This window comes from Apodemus sylvaticus, chromosome 5, assembly GCF_947179515.1.
Source record: "Apodemus sylvaticus chromosome 5, mApoSyl1.1, whole genome shotgun sequence".
Classification (NCBI taxonomy): domain Eukaryota; kingdom Metazoa; phylum Chordata; class Mammalia; order Rodentia; family Muridae; genus Apodemus; species Apodemus sylvaticus.
This window is the reverse complement of record NC_067476.1, coordinates 94,796,855-94,816,591: the sequence shown is the minus strand read 5'-3', so window position 1 is coordinate 94,816,591 and position 19,737 is coordinate 94,796,855. Positions and strand designations below refer to the sequence as shown.

Genomic DNA, 19,737 nt, shown 5'->3' with positions numbered 1-19,737 from the left:
ACTGGTGTGAGGTGAAATCTCAGGGATGTTTTGATTTGCATTTCCCTAATGACTAAAGATGTTGAGCATTTCTTAAGGTGCTTCTCAGCCATCCGAATTTCTTCAGGTGAAAATTCTTTGTTTAGGTCTGTACCCCATTTTTTAATAGGGTTATTTGGTTCCCTGCAGTCTAAGTTCTTGAGTTCTTTGTATATATTGGATATTAGCCCTCTATTGGATGTAGGGTTGGTGAAGATCTTTTCCCAATTTGTTGGTTGCCATTTTGTCTTTTTTTTTTAAAGAATTATTTATTTATTTATTTCATGCATATATAAGTACACTGTCACTGTCTTCAGACACACCAGAAGAGGCCAACAGACCTCATTACAGATGGTTGTGAGTCACCATGTGGTTGCTGGGATTTGAACTCAGGACCTCTGAGTCCTGAGTCAGTGCTCTTAACTGCTGAGCCATCTCTCTAACTCCCCTTCCCCCCCCCCCCCGTTTTGTCCTTTTGACAGTGTCCTTTGCCTTACAGAAACTTTGTAATTTTATGAGATCCCATTTGTCAATTCTTGATCTTAGAGCTTAAGCTCTAAGTGTTCTGTTCAGGAACTTTTCCCCTGTTCCCATGTCCTCAAGGGTTTTCCCCAGTTTCTTTTCTATTAGTTTCAGTGTGTCTGGTTTTATGTGGAGGTCCTTGATCCACTTGGAGTTGAGCTTAGTACAAGGAGATAAGAATGGATCAATTCGCATTCTTCTGCATTCTGACCTCCAGTTGAGCCAGCACCATTTGTTGAAAAGGCTTTTGCCACTGGATGTTTTCCACTCTTTTGTCAAAGATCAAGTGACCATAGGTGTGTGGATTCATTTCTGGGTCTTCAATTCTATTCCATTGGTCCATTTGCCTGTCCCTGTGCCAATACCATGCATTCTTTAACACTATTGCTCGGTAGTATTGCTTGAGATCTGGGATACTAATTCCCCAGAAGTTCTTTTACTGTTGAGAATAGTTTTAGCTATCCTGGGTTTTTTGTTATTCCAGATACATTTGAGACTTCCTTTTTCTAACTCTGTGAAGAACTGAGTTGGGATTTTGATGGGAATTGCATTGAATCTTTTGGCAAGATGGCCATTTTAACTATATCAATCCTGCCAATCCACGAGCATGGAAGACTTTTTCCATTTTCTGAGGTCTTCTTTGATTTCTTTCTTTAGAGACCTGAAGTTCTTGTCATATAGATCTTTCACTTGTTTGGTTAGAGTCACATCAAGATACTTTATATTGTTTGTGGCTATTGTGAAGGGTGTCATTTCCCTAACTTCTTTCTCAGCCTGCTTATCCTTTGAGTATAGGAAGGCAACTGATTTGCTTGAGTTGATTTTATAACCTGCCACTTAGCTGAAATTGTTTATTAGCTGTAGGAGTTCTCTAGTGGAGTTTTTTGGGTCACTTAAGTATACTATCATATCATCTGCAAATAGTGATAATTTTACTTCTTCCTTTCCAATTTGTATCCCTTTGACCTCCTTATGTTGTCTAATTGCTCTAGCTAGAACTTCAAGTACTATATTGAAAAGATATGGAGAGAGAGGGCAGCCTTGTGATTTTAGTGGGATTGCTTCAAGTTTCTCTCCATTTAGTTTGATATTGGCTACCGGTTTGCTGTATATTGCTTTAACTATGTTTAGGTATGGGCCTTGAATTCAGGCCGGCTGCAGGGAGGCAGCTTGCACTGGTGAGTCCATTTAATACTTTTAGACCCTCCCACTACACACATTATTTTTTTTGAGACAGAGTCTCATTTATGTAATTTCGGCTGTCCTAGAACAGTCTAGATATATAGACCAAGCTGGCCAAAATCTCACAAACATTTGTCTGCTTCTGTTTCTTAGGCTGAAATTACACCATAATGAGTGAAGATGTATTACTTTATGTGTAAGGGTGACTGCAGAGGCCAGAAGAGGGCACTGAATCCCCTGGAACTGCAGACTAAGACACACCCTCCTCTGCTTAGCAAATAACTAGTTATCTTTGAGATACATGCCACTTCCTACAGAAACTTCTTCTCTATGTGCCATGCTTTCGAGGCACCCAGTTAGTTACCGTTACCATTCTCTATTCACTGTACTATATGGGGGACTCATGGATTCCTTACCTATCATCAGTTCCTTGAGACCGTGTGCCTTATATATCTTTATATTCACAATGTCAAGTAGACATTAACTCATTAGTAATTCACAGGTAAAAGAATAGAAGCCAACAGTGAAATCAATTGCTAGTGACTTATAAAATAAAGGCAGGGGCTAGAGGATGTAGTTCAGTAGTAGAGAACAGGCCTGGTGCATACAAGGCCCTGGGTTCAAAAGCAAGCATTATGAAAAAAAGGGGGGGGGGGGGAACAGAAGGAAAGAAGGTAGGGACTCGAATAACTTTTGAAGTTATACGAGTTGCTTGCATGTAGGACCCCTCCCTCCATAAAGATCAGAGTCATTTATAAAAGTTAGCTTTACATTTATAAAAGTTCTCAGGAGCACTCTTAAAGGTTTAACTGTGTGTGCTCACGTGAGTGCTCACAGAGATCGGGTGTCAGGTCTCTAGGAATGGTTACACATGGTTGTGAGCCACCCGACATGGGTACTAAGGACTCAACTTAGGTCCTCTGAAAGAGCCAGGCATGCTATAACTACTGAGCCCTATCTCCAGCCCCATCTCAGGAATATTCTTTTAAGTAAAGTGAAGCCTATGTTTGGTCAACTCTGTCATCATCACTACTTTTGGATGACTAATAGAAATCATGTTATTTATCATTAAGCAACCATAGTTGAGAATAAAGTAGCTCTTACATGGAAAGAATTGGGGCCACGAGATCCAGGGAGGCGATGAGAATTCCCAGCTCTGCTATGGCAGCAGTTAGAAGTAAGGCCCAGGTAGGTTCCCCATTAGCTTTGCTGTGACCAAAAACCTGTACACATGAGGAAAAACATCAGGCATGGGATTCTGACACAATGCGCCCATTTCAGACATCTGAAAAATAACTTCATAGCAATCATATGTAAACACATACAAAGGATTTGAGAGCCTTGTACTAAAACTCTAGATGTGCCTACATTTATGATTTCCCAATTTCTAAAGCTGAAAAGGGTAACATTTTTCATAAAACTTGAGGGAAAAAAGCAGAGGGCACAGCAAAGCCTCACTTACCCTCAGGAAAGGTATGATGTTGTCCTTGGCGATGGCTTGCAGCAGCCGAGGGGCACCTGTGAGGCTCTGAAGTCCAGCCCCACAGGTGGAAAAGAAGGAGCCAATCACAATCACCCACGGGGACGGCCAGGACAAGGTGCCGACAACCAAGTTCCCCTTCACAGCGTCCCCGAATCTGGGGAAGAGGTAAACAGTGGAGACATTTAATTTGAAAACAACTTCAGATTGAAGTTACGAAGACATTTACACAGTGACATTTTCTTGCTTAGAAGTTTTACAGTCTCAAGCTGAGTCACGCATGAATACTGCAAAATGTAAAGGTACAGAGTTTCATAAGTTTTCATAAAACATAATACAGAGTTTTCAGGCATTATGGCACACACCTGTCACCTCAGCTTTCAGGAAGCTACGGCAGGAAGATTGTGAGTTTGAGGGCAGGAAGACTACATTTTTTAGTTCAAGGCCAGTATAGTCTCTACAGTAAGCTCAAGGCCAGCAGGACACGCAGCAAGACCCTGTCTCAAGAGTAAGTTTCTGCACTAGGGAGATATAAGATATTGTTTACTCAGCATATTCCCAAGGCCTATCACCACTGTGGAGGGGAAAATTATTAATATATATTAATATATATATATATATTTCTTAATATATAATAAGAAAATAAAACAAACAGTACAGTTAAAAAAAACAAGCCAAGCGTCACTTACAGACTTCTCTGTAATGGCAATTAATCTGCTTTGGGGTGGAAACTGGAAGTGTAAAAAACCACAAAGCAGGAGGTCCGTAGTCGTTTAAGTCATTACGTTTTCTTCAGTGTGCCTGATGCCTGGAGGCTAGAGAAGGATGCTGAAACTACATGTGAGCTTCCAGGGAGGTGCTGAGAACTGAACATACTTTGCATGTTCCTATCTACTTAAAACAATTTTATATCATCCATTATTCTACTATTGATATTTTCATTAATTCATTCACTTTACATCTCAACTGCAGCCCCCTCGTACAAATATTCTATTATTTGAGATACTGTAATTAATATACACATATACAGAGTGTATTTTTTTCCTTGAGGCAGATTCCTAAGAATAACTGCAAAAATTAATATATCAAAACATTTTGATTTGTTTGAGATAATTTTGTATCCAGCCACTTTGCTGAAGTTGTTTATCAGCTGTAGGAGTTCTCTTGTGGATTTTTTGGGGTCACTTATGTATACATATCATCTGCAAATAGTGATATCTTGACTTCCTCCTTTCCAATTTGTATCCCTTTGATCTCCTTCTGTTGCCTAATTGCTCTGGCTAGAACTTTGAGTACGATATTGAATCAATCGAGGGAGAGTGGGCAGCTCTGTTTACTGTGTGATTTTAGTGGGATTGCTTCAAGTTTCTTCCCATGTAGTTTGATGTTGGCTATTGACTTTCATTCTATTTAGGTATGGACCTTGTACCTACTGATGGGACCACTGAACAGTGAGAAGTAGGTAAGAGTCCCAGGGCTTAAAAATGACTTGGATGAGGGATGAAAATGAGGGGAAACACCTAGGGTAGAAAGACACATTCCTTAGTGAGAGGTACTGAAGTGACGGTATTAACAGATGTGGAAAATATAAGAATTAGCAGCTTTCAGGGAGAGACCTGTCCACAAATATCTCACAAAACATGAGAGAAACGAAAAAATAAATACTAAGTCTTTATGAAGAAAATTAGTTTCCATTCCATTCAGAATGCCTAGTGTTAGTAAATAGATGCCTCTCTCTTGTACAGCAGATGCTGGAGATATGTCACAGTTTCCTTAACTTGCTCTACCTTTGTACAACTTTCTAGAAGTTCACGGGGGTTTTTTTGGAGGGAGAAGCTACTTCGTTGTATTTTACAAAATATCATTGGTTCTTATTATTTACTAGTTATTTACTGCTTGAAGCAGGAGGAATCCTTAATCTCAGAAATTTGAGGTTAGCTTGAGGAACATTGCAAAAATAAAAATCACAGGTATTTTATCTTATCATAGGCTAAATTATGCACATATATTTTAATCCCTTTCTAAACATTTTTTTTGTATTGGTAAAATCAAACCTAGAGTGTTGTATGCGCTACATAAGCAGTTTGATATATATATTCAGTTTGACATATATATGTATATATATTTATATATACATACATATGTCTGTTGTCTCTATATATGCATATATATACATATGTGTGTGTATACACACACACACACACACATTTAAGCTCAATGTATACATATTCTATTTTATTAGTTATAACCTGGTTTATTGATATTTGTGTTGACACTAGTGACAAAATGTCATAGAAGACAGACACATATGGTTGTTACACGTACTTGTCTCTGAGAACAACTCCTTCAATACATGCACCAAAAAGGACAACATTGCTTAAATCTGTTACATTGAGAGTCAAGGAAACTGTTGTCTTTTAGCTTTATGTAGTAGCTACACTCTCAGTAAATGAGCTGCTGAATTCATGACTTCCATAAATGCTCTGATGATGCTTATGAAGCAGCCAACTGCCTGGCTTCTTCAAGTTAAGCAATAGTGAGAGATGTCACTGGCACTAGATAAAAAGTACTCATTATCTTAGTTCTACTGCAGTATCCCATCATCATGACTCAAACCAAATTCCAAAAAAGGATACACACGAAGGATGTGGTCAGGATGGCAAGGACGGTCCCAATGGGAATGGACTTCTGAGCATCTTTCAGATCTCCAGATCTGTTTGACCCAGCCATGATACCTAGAGGACAAACAGCAAGTTAACTTCCCAGCTTTCTGGGCACTCTGATGTTCATACCGATACTGAACACTAGGGCTAAACAGAACACTGAGAACATAATTCTATCTCCTGAGAAAACTCACTCACTGTGGCTGATGGCCATCTGAAAGAAGTAACAGCCCTACCCACTTACCTGTGACAGAAGGAAAGAAGATCCCTACCAGAAGAGTGAAGGAGGTGGTGATATCAGCAAGAACATACTCATGGTTTAAGTTGCCCAAGACATCAGATGACTTGGCTGATGGCTTCTCAATTATCTCACCCTTAGGTAAATAATTACTCCAAAGGTTTTCTGCAAAGGGTTGAGGGGTGGGGTGGTTAAAAAGAAAGAGAATATAAGGATATAAGCAATATGGGAGTAATACAACTACATGGTTTCCTACCCAAACAATATTTAATCGGAGACGCCTACTGTTATTGTTATAACTATTGTAGTGGAGACTGACCTTTTACTTGCTAGGCAAGTACTGTAACATAGCTCCATCTCCACCTCAGCTCTTTAAATGTTTTTAAAGAATCATTGTTTCTTTAACATGAACACATGTAAGTATTATAGGATGAAACATAATATTTCTCATTTGTTTTAAAAAAATTTACAAAATATCTTAGTACAATAAATGTAGTTAACTTTTCTAACACAACTTAGTAAAAGTCAGGCAGACTAAATCAAATGTCCCATAAAGCCTATTTTTGAATTAGTTCTCTAATATAAAGCCTTTTAAAAAAGATTAGTATCAAAGCAGTTTTAACCCCTTAGTATGAACTTGCTTCATGGGCAGGCAATTTGTGGATAAAACATTTAAGGTGGACATCACTCAAGGAAAGAATTTCAGAAATGTAGTTGTAGGGAAACAGGTGTGTTTGGTGACATTAAAACAGTTCTATTTTAGCTATCACTGAAGGAAGATCACTGGCAATTTTTCAGGAGTACATTAAGTCAGACACAAAGGCAAATCCCTGTAGTCCTAGCTTGTCAGGAGCATGAGGCAGAAGGATTGCTTAAGCCCAGGAATTTCAAAAAATAGCTTGAGGAATATTGCAAAATAAAAATATTCACAAAATATTTTATCTTACCCCATGCTAGAAAGTCATTTGTCCATCTCTGTTCTCAAAAAAGGGCAAATTTTAACAGCTGCACTCTGCAGGGAAGCTCTAATTATAATTTCACTAAGAGAAAAATGGAAATATGCAAAGCATGGTGGTACATGTCTATAATCTTGCCAGTACTCAGGAGGCTGAGGCATGAGGATTCTGAGTTTAAAGTCATCCGTGAATACACATGGGATCCATGCTGCGTTCAATAGGACGTACTCAAGCAGTGGGCTGGGGTGTAGTTCCATGGCAGAGCTTGTGATGCTTGTCAGACACATTCCCCAGGTTCAACCCTTAGCATGCAATCATAACCATCACTAATTAAGGTCTAGGTCATCAGCTCGAGTGGGGAAGCTACTGCCTGTATTTGCTAAATGGACATGCTGTGGCTGTCAACGGCCTAAACAGCTACGCTTATGCTTAGGTATCAGTGCTGCCATCGGCTTTGTGTCAGAGATATTCTCTTTTACACTGGGCAGTGGTCCCTGTGGAAAATCATTAACAACTGGTCACAGTGGTAAGAAGAATTGACTATTTTATGCTGAGTCATAAAGGTATTTATATCACTCCCTTCAAGGCTCAGGGAACAATGTGGAAGTGGGGCTGGAAGAATGGAAAATCCAGAGGAAGAGAAGAAATCCTATAGAATGCTGACAACTTCTTGTGGCTCTGGCATGCTTAAACTCACAGCATCTCTGACAATTTGCACAAGATTTTCACAAGACAGGCTCTAATAATATGTCATATGAGGAAGGTGGGAGCTCACAAGACTCCACCCATTCATGAGGCGTTATACCCACCTAATGTGGTAGCGAGAGACATTTTCCTCAGTCTTGTAGCCACTGTAAGGTACCCATGCTGTTATAAACATACCACCCATAAACCTATAATCAGTTATAATGAAATTTAGTGTGTATGCAAACAAATAAGAGAATAATGGGTATGAGTCAATATGATCAAAATAATATAAGGTGCATGTATAAAATATAAATTCATTTTATGTGTAATTAATATACTATAATACAAAGTGAAAAAATAGGAGGAGGGATTTAAGATGAAGAATCTAAGATGGGAAAGCTTATTTCCCACTACTCTCCTTAAAGAAGAAACAACACAAAACAAACCGAGTCTAGTTAAACTCTCTAACTTACCAGTAATGATACCACTAGCCAACCCTGGAATGCCTTGGATCGAGGTGACATTATTGTGAACAAAATACTCATCACAGGTGGCATTAAAAAACTGACTTGAGTTGCAGAAGAATCCCCATAACTTTGATGGTACCGTCATGTTGCTCACTTCCATGGTCTTAGAGCAAATGTCAAGATGTCTTGATGACAGGGTGCGGTTACCCAGCATACAGACCCTAAATCAAAGCAAACAGAGAAGAAGAGAAAGATCAAGAAGAGAAAAAACAACAGGGAAAACTAACTTTAAAAAGCTGGTTAGTAAAGGATAAAAATGTTATTGTTCAGAGATTTTACTGCCATGGGTAGAAAAGGATGAGCACCTTCAACTGAGGTGACTTGTATTTTCTGCCAGTGTAACCCTCACACATCTCACAATATTTTAATATTTATCTTATGTAGCTGGAGGCACTGAGGATTACAGGGATTCAGTATTATGCCCAAGACCAAAGTCATATAAATGACAGATGTAGGCGATATGATTCAAACACAAGAATTGTACAAACAAACTATGTTTCATTATCTTCCAAAAATATTTGGCTATTCATCCATATGTAGACCCAAAAGAATCCTAGAGGGGCTAGGGAGGTGGTCTGGTGGGGTTGGAATTCTTGCTATGGAAGCATGAGCTACTGAGGTCAGATCTCTGGCGCCCAGGTTAATGCCTGGTGTGGTCATACATGCCTGTGATCTCAGCACTGGAAATGGGGGAGGGGAGGACAGTCAGTCTAGCTAAACAATGCAAACAACGATACACTCTAGAGAGCAATAGAGGACACCTGAAATTATCTTCTGGTTTACACAAAAGCACACATGTGGACCACTACAGCCCCACTTCCACACAATCCCCACTGCCAGCAACAATAATAAAGCCCCAGAGAACTTCTGCTTTTTAAAAAATGTCCAAATGACCATATTTCCATTTGCTTGTTTTCTTTCTAGACAGAGGAGGGGGGGAAGGGAAAGAAAGAAGGTAAGAAATGAAATGTGAAGAGGCTCGGTTGTCATGACCTCCTGGGACTGCCAGGTCTTCCAAGTCTTCTGGCCACTGATATATGACAGCCTGACTAGACCTCAAAGCACATCCCTCTATGGCCCAAGAGAAAACTGATTTTGACCTCAAACCTAGACCCAGTGGTAAAGAGGAAATTTAAGGATAATACAAATATTGACGCAGCTTTATTTTGTTCCACTACCTAGAAACATAGACAAGAATGGAGTAATAGATGCAGAGTAGAACACTTCTGAGCTACAAAAACGTGGCTAGAATCTGCGGAGCGATTCATACGGACACAGTAAGCCAACCCACCTACCACTCAGGCTCAACCCTCAACAATCCTAGTTTTGTTTCAGGTTTTCTCTAAGGTTTGATTTTTTTTTAACATATTATGCTGGAATTAAAAAAAAAATAACAAAATAGCTTGCACTGGGATTTCTTTTCCAACCAAACAAAAGTGGAGAAGCCCCAAAGGAGAACTGAAGCAAATGGAATTTTCCGAGTTGAGATACAGCTAAAATGTTGCATCTAAAACTTTTATAGCTTTGAAAAAGATCTTCAATTTATGGCCTGAAGTAAGAAAAATGAAAATTTATGGTGGGATTTATTACTGACATCACATAGAAGAAATACCAAATAGCAATCGGGAAATCACAAAGTTCCATGTTCTTGCCCTGCCATTGGCTGACTTTGGGGAAAGCCATTCTTTGCTGGATCTGGCTTTCTCATCATGAAAAGAATGTTTTTGTTTTCCCTGTAACCTATTTTAAATCAGCATAGTATCAATAAATTTGATCTCCTGCCAATCCATATGACTTCAAAGACAACTTCTATAACAAGATTACAAGTAACTCAGTTTCAATCAGCCTCGGTGTCACGAATCCATGAGACAGTAGGTGAGTCGGAGTGAGGGCGCTGCACAAATCCATCATTTCACGACTGCACCTGTTTGGCATGAAGCGTCCAGGCGACACCCATGGGATAAGATGGTCATTTCCTTTTGTACCTGATAACTCTTAGCACTTACAGTACCAAGACTAAAGTAAACAATTCAGGTAACTCCTTTAAAAAAAGATTTAATATGTATGGGTGTTTTTGCCTACCTGTATGTCTGTGTGCCACTTGTATGCCTGAAGCCTGTAGAGGCCTGAAGAGGGCACCAGATCCCCTGGAACTGGAGTTACAGTTGTGAGGCATCATGTGGGTGTTAGGAATTGAACCCAGGTCCTCTGAAGATCAGGCATTATTTTTAACTACACAGTCCTCTCTCCAGAGCGCTATTCTAGGATTCTTTTGAATTGATTTTTATTTTAAACTCAATTGAACATTGGTTGCTGGCAATGACTATGATGCAAAGTCCTTCATGGATAGTTCACATAAACACAATCATTATTAGGGGGTGGGGTGAGCACACCTAAAGAGAGGCACCTTAATGATGGCTACGACTGCTAGGTCTACATTTCAGGAGTGAAGAAGAGGGTCAACAAGACAGTACGTCAGGAAGCTTCCTTTTGGGAAACTGGACCAATAGGAAATCACTCCATGAAACTCTGGTGGAAATGTTCACATCACCAGATACCCTCACCAACTATCCAATGCTGACAATGTCAAAATAGGTACATACGGGAAGTGTGGTGGAGCAAAGGAAGACTTGATGGCACCAGCATAGATAGCCAAGATGGACACAATTACACAGGCCAGGAAAAGTGAGGCAAACTTATTCACATAGCGTACGCCGATGAATACCACCAAGACCATGAGGACCAGGAAGGCTGTGCCATAGACACGCATGTTGTTCAGCATGGCTGCAGACTCCTTGAGTGCGTCATCACTCCGAAAGATGGCAGCTCGGGGGACAATGTACACCTGTCAGAAGAGGAAAGAGAAGGAGAGAAGATGTGTGGCCATTTCAAAACGATCAAGTGCCAGGTGGTGGTGCCGCACGCCTGTAATCCCAGCACTCTGGGCGGCAGAGGCAGGCAGATTTCTGAGTTCGAGGCCAGCCTGGTCTACAGAGTAAGTTCCAGGACAGCCAGGGATATACAGAGAAACCCTGTCTTGAGAAACCCAAATCCCAAAAACCAAAAACAAAACAAAAAACCAACCCTCCCCAAAAAACCAAAACAACAACAACAACAACAAAAACAAAAACAGATCAAGTAGAGGGGCTATAATAGTTTCCTGTGAAGGAAAGGACAGCTAAACAAAAAATGACCAAAACATTAATTTGTATCCTTCTTTTTAAAATTAGTGATTTTATTTTTATTATTTTTATGTGTACTGTTGTTTTACCTGTATGTATGTTTGTGTGAGGGAGTTATATCCTTTGTACCTGGAGTTACAGACACTTGTGAGATGCTATGTGGGAACTAGAAATTGAATCCTGGTCTTCTGCAAGATCAGCCAATGCTCTTAAGGCCTATCTCCAGCCTCCTTTCTTCTTTTTAATAATGTATTTTTAGACAGGGTCTGATTACCTAGCCTTAGCTGGCCTGGAACTCAAAGAGATCCACCTGCCTCTATCTACTAAGTGCTGGGATTAAAGTTATGTACCATACTTGGCTACAAATTAACCAAAAAATTTTTTGGCTCTAGAATGTCTATAAAAATGTTATGTCATAGATTATTTTTATTTTCTATTTGCTATTCTATCTGCATTTACAAGAATTCTTTCTTTCTTTTCTTTTCTTTCTTTCTTTCTTTTCTTTCTTTCTTTCTTTCTTTCTTTCTTTCTTTCTTTCTTTCTTTCTTTCTTTCTTTCTCTCTCTCTCTCTCTCTCTCTCTCTCTCTCTCTCTCTCCCTCCCTCCCTCCCTCCCTCCCTCCCTCCCTCTTTCTTTCTTTCTTTTTCTTTCTTTCTCTTTCTTTCTTTCTTTCTTTCTTTCTTTCTTTCTTGCTTTCTTGCTTTCTTGCTTTCTTGCTTTCTTGCTTGCTTGCTTGCTTGCTTGCTTGCTTGTTTTTTTTCGAGACAGGGTTTCTCTGTATAGCCCTGGCTTTCCTGGAACTCACTCTGAAGACCAGGCTGACCTCGAACTCAGAAATCTGCCTGGAACTCACTCTGAAGACCAGGCTGACCTCGAACTCAGAAATCTGCCTGCCTCTGCCTCCCAAGTGCTGGGATTAAAGGTTATGAACAGAGAAATTAAAAACTCTTTCATTGGTATAAAGTTATAAAAAGAGGAGCTCGGGGTACAACACAGCCAGTAAAATATTTGCTGCCCAAGAATGAGCACCTGAGTTTGACCCCCAGGACGTGTGTGCTTTTCACCTCAGCACTGGGGAGGTGAAGGCAGGAGGAACCTTGGAGCTGACCAGATTTGCAGCCAAAGGTGTTGAGCCCCAGGTTCCAGTGAAAGATCCCATCTCATAAAACAAACTGGATGGCTCCTGAGGAACAGCAGGTAGGTGAGGAAATAGGTTGATCACTGGCCTTTATATGCATGCATTCAACACACTAGAATACACACATACAAACACACACACACAATATAGAAAAATAAACTTTACTTTTTTTCTATTGACATATGTCCAAGTCTTTTGTGTTTAGATATGAACTCCCTGGATGAGGTGATAAAGCTGGGAACAGTCAGTCAGAGGGAAAAGGACAGGCAAGTGAAGGACAACTCAACCTTTCTGCTTCAGCATGGCAGAAAGCAGACACCCCAGGCAGTCACCCTGAGTGGCTGCTATGCTTGCCTGAGCTCAGAAACCTCGATACCTAAGGACAAAATAAACAGAGCTTCTACACTGCAGTCCACAATTGCTCCATCACTTACCAGAAAGATTTCAATGGCACCGAGAATATACATGGCTGCTGCAAACGTGGTGCCAAGATAAAAGCAGAGGCCCACAGCCCCGCCAAATTCGGGGCCCAGGGCCCGGGAAATCATGAAGTATGAGCCCCCAGCTACAAGACAAAACAGAATGTGTACATAATAAAATAAGGGCATCACTAAAAGAACTGTAAACAAAGCATAAGCAATAATTTAAAAATATGCACAAAAAGATGTTTCAGACTTTGGGAAATTGAATGTAACAAAGCAGATTTGTTAGGGAATATGGTGTGTCCAATACTCTACATTTTATCACTATTAGGAAAAAACTGTAATACTTCCTACAGAAATAAGATACTCTAATAAAACATTTTATAAGCAAAGAGTGTGGATGAAATTAGAGCATTGTAGTCTAAAAATAATGAGATTTCAAAACCTTAAGCTAAACAGCATTCTTCTCTCTGGCTTCTAGAAAGTGTCTGTTACGGTTCCCTATGCACAACAGAATAAACACATTGCTTTCTTTGAAAGGCACAAACACAGCGATTCCTCACTGATAAGCTCTGAGTTCGAGGCGGCTACTGACCTGGCACTACTCCGTTCGTGGCAATGGCACTCATGGAGATGGCAGTTAGCATTGTCTGAAGAAGAGAAGAATGTTACTCCTGAGTAAAGTGGACATTCCTGTACTGCTTTCCCACGGTGGGAACTTCAGAGCACTTAGCAAACATTTTACTTTACCCGTTTTTATGAAGGGTTGCTAACATATTCAAAAAGAACAGCTAGGGAGAGTTAATGTTGCAAAGTAGGCTAAACTTGCCTACAGACTAGCTATAATGTCAATAATACAGTAAGAACCATTAGGGGGAAAATTAAAACATTATCTCATAACACAGTACAGAGGGGCTTGAAAGAGAGTTGCTGGAGGCACAGTGACTAGCTGGTAGACTACTTTAGTGCAAATGAGAGGCAAAACCAACAGTGTGGTAGTGGGGATAAGAAGGAACGGGTGCATATGAAATAGCTCAGAGACAACAGATTGGCCCTGGTGAACGGCAGATGAGTCAAATGTGACCTTGAAGTTTCAAGCTTGAGAAACTGGGAGTGGGGAAGGCTGTGCCCCTAAGTTATTAATAAGTTATGTCTGCTTAACCTGCATAGTGAGTGCAGGGGGAGGATGTAGTGGTTACTAAAACAACTGGGACAGTGGAAAGAAAGGGGGCAGGGATGAGACATAGAAGACAGCACTTTAAGTGAAGGAGAATCGGAATGGATTCTGAGAGTGCGAGAGACAAGTCCTGGGGAAAACTGAGTGGTTTCCAGGAAAGGGGTAAAAAGAGCTCAAACTAAGCCACACCCAATCCAGGCCCACCTCACCCTTCCAAGGCCCCACCAACTTTATTCTCAGTACATTTGGAATAGCGTGTGCATTTTGTAATGTTTTCTGTTACAATATCAGTGTTTTCATGTTCAAATTATCCATACTTTAGATTATTTTAAGACCTGCATTTTGTTTTAATATTTCCAAAAATCTAGGAAACCATATGCTATATATAGAACTAATGAATAATGGGTGCTTAGTGAAAAATTTTTTCGATTTTAAGATGAAAATTCTCTTTCCTGTTGGGGTCAGGAGCCTTTTCACATATTTTCTGTGCTTGTTACCCAGGAGGTCAATATACTCTTGGGAGCAGGAATGACACAGGAAAGCTCTAAGAGCCGGTGCACAACTTACACAGCAGCAGCAGATGAGGACTATTGCAAAAGCCTGAAGGACGCCAGCGGTGCCCACCACCCAGGTAAGACGCAGAAAGAGGATCACTCCAAAAATGTTCTGTAGACACGGGAGGTAGACGCCCATGAACGTCCCCATCTGCGGGCTCTGAAGATAAAAATGTAAGACAAAGGGGAATTCCATAGCCAGAAAAAACGCTCTGACTGCCGCGGTAGTCTCCAAGGAGTTGGGAAGGTTAACCATTACCTTCTAAGATCTCCTAGTAAACTTTATCACCATACTTCTATTATCTACATACATGTGTAATCTGGATAACTTCCCAGATGGTTTTACTATACCTAAACAATGGAACATTCAAAAATCTAAAAATGTCTATTCTTCAAAGTTGCTAAAATCCTTTTCATTAAAAAGGAGTGATGACTTGTAGAAATTGTTGAGAATTTATGTTCAAATTCTTCATAATAGTTGGTAATGAAATATATAGGGAGAATAAAAACTTACAGGCCAGTCGGCCCCTTTGCAAAGAGCTGACCTAACTCCTCTCTCCCTCTCCCTCTCTCTGTGTATTGACATAATTTTTATTATAAGAAAAATAGTAGCCGGGCAGTGGTGGCGCACGCCTTTAATCCCAGCATTTGGGAGGCAGAGGCAGGTGGATTTCTGAGTTCAAGGCCAGCCTGGTCTACAGTGTGAGTTCCAGGTCAGCTAGGGATACACAGAGAAACCCTGTCTCGAGAGAAAAAAAAAAAAAAAAAGAAAGAAAGAAAGAAAAAGAAAAATAGTAGTATTAAAAAAAAGTCTAACAATTTCTGGATATCATTATCATGGTACATGCCTATGATTCTAGCAGGAGGATAGTAAGTCCAAGGCCAGCCTGTCATTTTTGAGGCATAGTCTCAAAAGACCGAATCAAATAAAACAACCTCAAAAGACTTGTACCAGGCAGACAGCTTGAGCAGCCAGATAGATATGCTCCACCCCACTGATGTGCTAATGTTTCTTCCTCTTCCTGCAGTGCTGTCACATAGCTAACCACTTGGATGGTTTCTGCTCAAATCCACCATGTCAGAGGCCTCCCCTGCCCAGCCTACCAGAGTGGAAATTCCTTCCTTGTCAGTCTCATTGTTTTCGACCCTGCTTAAGTTTTGGTCAAGCATTAACTGACACTAAAAATGTTATTTAGCAGCTTAAAGAGCATAGGGACCCGGCTTCCCCCGTGGAGCTCCGATACTGAACATTCTGCCTGGGCCATGACGCCGATGTGCAGAATTGTCGTGAGTCCATAAAGCGTTTAGTACACTGTTTCTTAGCGTGGACTGATGCCCTGGATATGTCTTCATCATCTTATATACCGGCTGTGTCTTTACTTATCCTGGGGTGTGAGGCATCACCTTGGTCGGCTTCTTTTTCCCTTCAGTGATGTTCTCTGCCTCTTCATGTTCCTTTGCTCCTTGTGTCAGATTTGTATAGTTGGCCATGCGGTTGAGAAGAGAAGACACCTTTGGTCTGGTGTCCATTTCTTCCTACAAATCCAGAAATAATTTATGAAAGATACTGAAATTCATCAACAAAATAGACTCTCTACCAACAGAAAAGTAAATGATAAAATCTTTCACAGATAAATATTTTAAGAAAATTCTTCAGTGAGACAATTTTTCTTCACATTTGAAAGACTGTACAGAGCTGAGGGGGACAGCTCACTGAGAGAAGCTGCCTGCTTGCTCAAGGTCGGGGTCCAACCTCTAGGGTGGGGAAGGTAGAAAGAGACCATGCCTAATTAGGGCTACAAGCTAAGGTAGGATACAGAGTCCTGGGACTCATGCAGGCGTTCACACAAACGTGTATGTCTTTATGCTTGTGTTCCCATTGTCCTCCTCCTCCTCTGTCTTCTGCCATCCCTCTGATCCTCTCAAGAGGTGAGGTTCCCTTCCTTCACTAATTAGTCCCCACTTCTGCTTTCCTGTTACATGTATTCTATTATCCTGTCTCTACTTCTCTGCCACCTTAACATCTCTTCCTCCCTTCTCAGTCTGTGTTCTCTCCCTCTCCCTCCCTCCCTCTCTGTCTCTCTCTCCCTCTCCTTCCCCCTCCCAACACACATACATATTTACATACAACATATGGGAGAAAACATGTACTATTCAGTATCTGTCTTAGTTTGGCTTATTTTGCTTAACATAATGATTTATGCTTCCAAATGTTTTTCTGAAAATGTGATAGTTTCATATTTCCTAGTGGCTGATGAATTTCATTGTGCAGGTTGGAGAGACAGCTCAGTCAGTGAGTAAGAGTCCTTGCTACTCTTCCAGAGTCATGAGTTCAGTTACCAGTACCAACACTGGGAGCCTTACAGCTTCCCTAACTCTATCTCCAAGGAAATATGATGCCCTCTTCTACCCCTACACATAAACATATAGATAATGGAAATATTACCTCAAAGAGTGCCAAATTTTTATCAAAATATTCATCTCCTTCTTCATAGTTGGAATTATTGAGATAAGCATTTCGAGCTTTTTTATGTCCGTCATCTGAAAAGAAAGGAAAACATTGGCTTTTCATGGGTACTAAGACTCCAGCACCAATAACTGTGTTGACAGAAACCACTTCAGATTCAAGTTGAGCATCAGTGGTAGACCTCAGTTAGTACTGCTTGGAGAATGTGATGTTCTGACAAAAGCCAATCAGGAAACCAAAGAAACCAACACAAAGTTCTTTTAATTACAGAGACCTCTGGAGGCCCTTCCCTGGAACTTACCAACAAATAAAAACACACAGTATTTCTTTCTTGGTGTGTTATACTGTTCTTGACAGGGGCTATTTTACAAACTGTTGATGCTGATAATGGGAGAAAAAGCTGTTTCCAAGGCTGTGTTTTTGATGTATGTATATGTATGTGCATGTGGTGTGTGCATATGTGATGCCAGGTATCCGTGTGTGTGTGTGTGTGTGTGTGTGTGTGTGTGTGTGTGTGTGTGTGAGGAGGAGGAGGAGGAGGAGGAGGAGTGTAGTGTACACATTAAGTCAGAGGACAGCCTGGTAGAGCTGATTCTCTTCTCCTACCTTTGTAGGGTAGAGGATCGCAGGTTGCCAGAGTTGCATGCCAAGTACCTGCTGAGCAGTGAGGCTGACCTCCTTCTTGATGCTTTTTCAATTATAATAGGGACTTAATCTTTGATGTTTTTTACAAGTTTTTTGATAATTTCACAGGATGTATTTTGAATATATTTTGAATATAACCCTCCCATTGCTTCCAACTCAGCATTGAGACTTTTTTTTCTTTTAACCTTTTCTCCTATGAGTTCCAGTTTGTATTGCTCAGCTGGTTTGGGGATTAAGGTATGCTCTGGTGTGTAGTCACACTATTAAGGTCATCATCATTAAATGATGACCTGAATCTCTTCTTCACAGCAATCATTAAATGTTAATAGCTCCTCAGCTGGTGCTGGGATTACATATCCCATCACATCCCCCCTGTGACAGATTCTGGCTAGCTGGAGCTTGTGTAGACCTTGTGCACACTGTATCAGTCACTCAGTTCATATGTACTTCTGTCTGGAAAACAGTTTCCTTTAAACCACCCATGATCTTACTATCTTCCTGTCCCACCACCCCCTTCACCAAAACCCCCAGCCTTGAGAAAACATATAAAAGTTCAGTTTAAGGCTAAGCACTCTGAAGTCTTTTGTTATCAGTAAGCCGAGCAGCTGGAGGTCAGTAGGAGTTTTTGAAAGAGGCTCACCATGAGGCCCAGACTGGTTTCAAACTCTTGACTATCCTTTCTCAGCCCCCAAAGTACTAGATTATAGGTGTGTCTCTTCATGGTCAGTATCTAGTATATTTTTGTATGAACCCTTTCATAATATTTTTATGTTGAAAGCACCTAACTGGAATCTAATGAACTAGCTGTAAGCAAACAAGGAAGAGTCCAAGCTCCTGAGACAGCAAAGCTTGTGTTATGTACTTCCTAATCCTTAGCTTTTTAAATTGTATATAAGTTATATAAATGCAGTCTGACAGGAGAGAAGAAAAAATGTATAAATGTTACTTAAAACTAAGATTTCTATTACTGAAAAAAGATATTAATATAAGAAATAAAGAAAATTGAAAGCACCATATATTACTTTAAATGTATAAAAGGAGCCTGGCAGAAGGACAGCAGACCATAGAAATGAGCTGGCTACCTGAGAGGATGAGAGGCTGCCACGGGGAAGCTCCTGAGGGTTGTGGGGGAGGGGCAGGAAAGGAGTGAACGACACAGGAGACATTCAAAATAGTATGTTTTAAGAAATCAGTTTTCCAGCTGATGTGAGGCCCCAACACACATACAGGAGAGGACTGCTGGGTCTGCATTCATTCACAGATGATATACCTAACCCTCAAGAGACTGGAGGCCCCAGGGAGTTTAGGGTGGGGGGGCGTAGGGACATCTACATGGAGACAGGGGGTGGGAGGAGGTATGGGATATGGAATAGTCAGAGGGTGGATGGAGGGTGGGGGGAATAAAATATGGAGTGTAAAAAATAAATGAAAAAAAAAGAAGTCAATTTTGTCAAGTTTTAAGGAAACAATATATACAACTGAAAAATAATACAAGAATCAAGTAACTATGTTGTCTGTTTTGTGCTAATAACATTTGAGGATGATTATATAGCTAAAGGCTAGTGTTTTTTGTTGCTGTTGTTGTTTAGAAACACATTGTAGCTAATTTATGACACACGGAACAATACATAAAAACCTTTGCCAAAGTCAGGAGAAAATAGGTGCTGGCAAGGATGTGGAGAAAGAGGAACACTCCTCCACTGCTGGTGGAGTTGCAAGCTGGTACTACCACTCTGGAAGTCAGTCTGGCGGTTCCTAAGAAAACTGGGAATGATACTTCCAGAGGACCCCGCTATACCACTCCTGGGCATATACACAGAGGATTCCCCGGCATGTAATAAGAATACATGCTCCACTATGTTCATAGCAGCCCTATTTAT

At 40.5% G+C, this 19,737-nt stretch overlaps 1 protein-coding gene across 8 annotated transcripts in view; it reads right to left on the bottom strand.

Annotated features, from left to right (window-relative positions):
* Positions 1-19,737, bottom strand: part of Slc12a6 (solute carrier family 12 member 6) — a 101,963-nt gene that overhangs the window by 18,641 nt on the left and 63,585 nt on the right. For 7 of the 8 annotated variants that reach the window (XR_007977911.1, XM_052183162.1, XM_052183166.1 and 4 more), the window contains 12 exons: positions 17,192-17,286; positions 16,150-16,281; positions 14,759-14,905; positions 13,610-13,664; positions 13,027-13,157; positions 10,877-11,118; positions 8,220-8,434; positions 6,110-6,268; positions 5,839-5,937; positions 5,528-5,585; positions 3,185-3,359; positions 2,827-2,945 (listed from right to left, as the gene is read on the bottom strand). Coding sequence is in view for 7 of the 8 variants with exons in the window: in XM_052183162.1 (XP_052039122.1) it covers positions 2,827-2,945; positions 3,185-3,359; positions 5,528-5,585; positions 5,839-5,937; positions 6,110-6,268; positions 8,220-8,434; positions 10,877-11,118; positions 13,027-13,157; positions 13,610-13,664; positions 14,759-14,905; positions 16,150-16,281; positions 17,192-17,286 (1,627 nt within the window). In the remaining variant the exon portion in view is untranslated. The remainder of the gene's footprint in view (positions 1-2,826; positions 2,946-3,184; positions 3,360-5,527; positions 5,586-5,838; positions 5,938-6,109; positions 6,269-8,219; positions 8,435-10,876; positions 11,119-13,026; positions 13,158-13,609; positions 13,665-14,758; positions 14,906-16,149; positions 16,282-17,191; positions 17,287-19,737) is intronic. The other variant, XM_052183167.1, reaches the window with a different exon arrangement.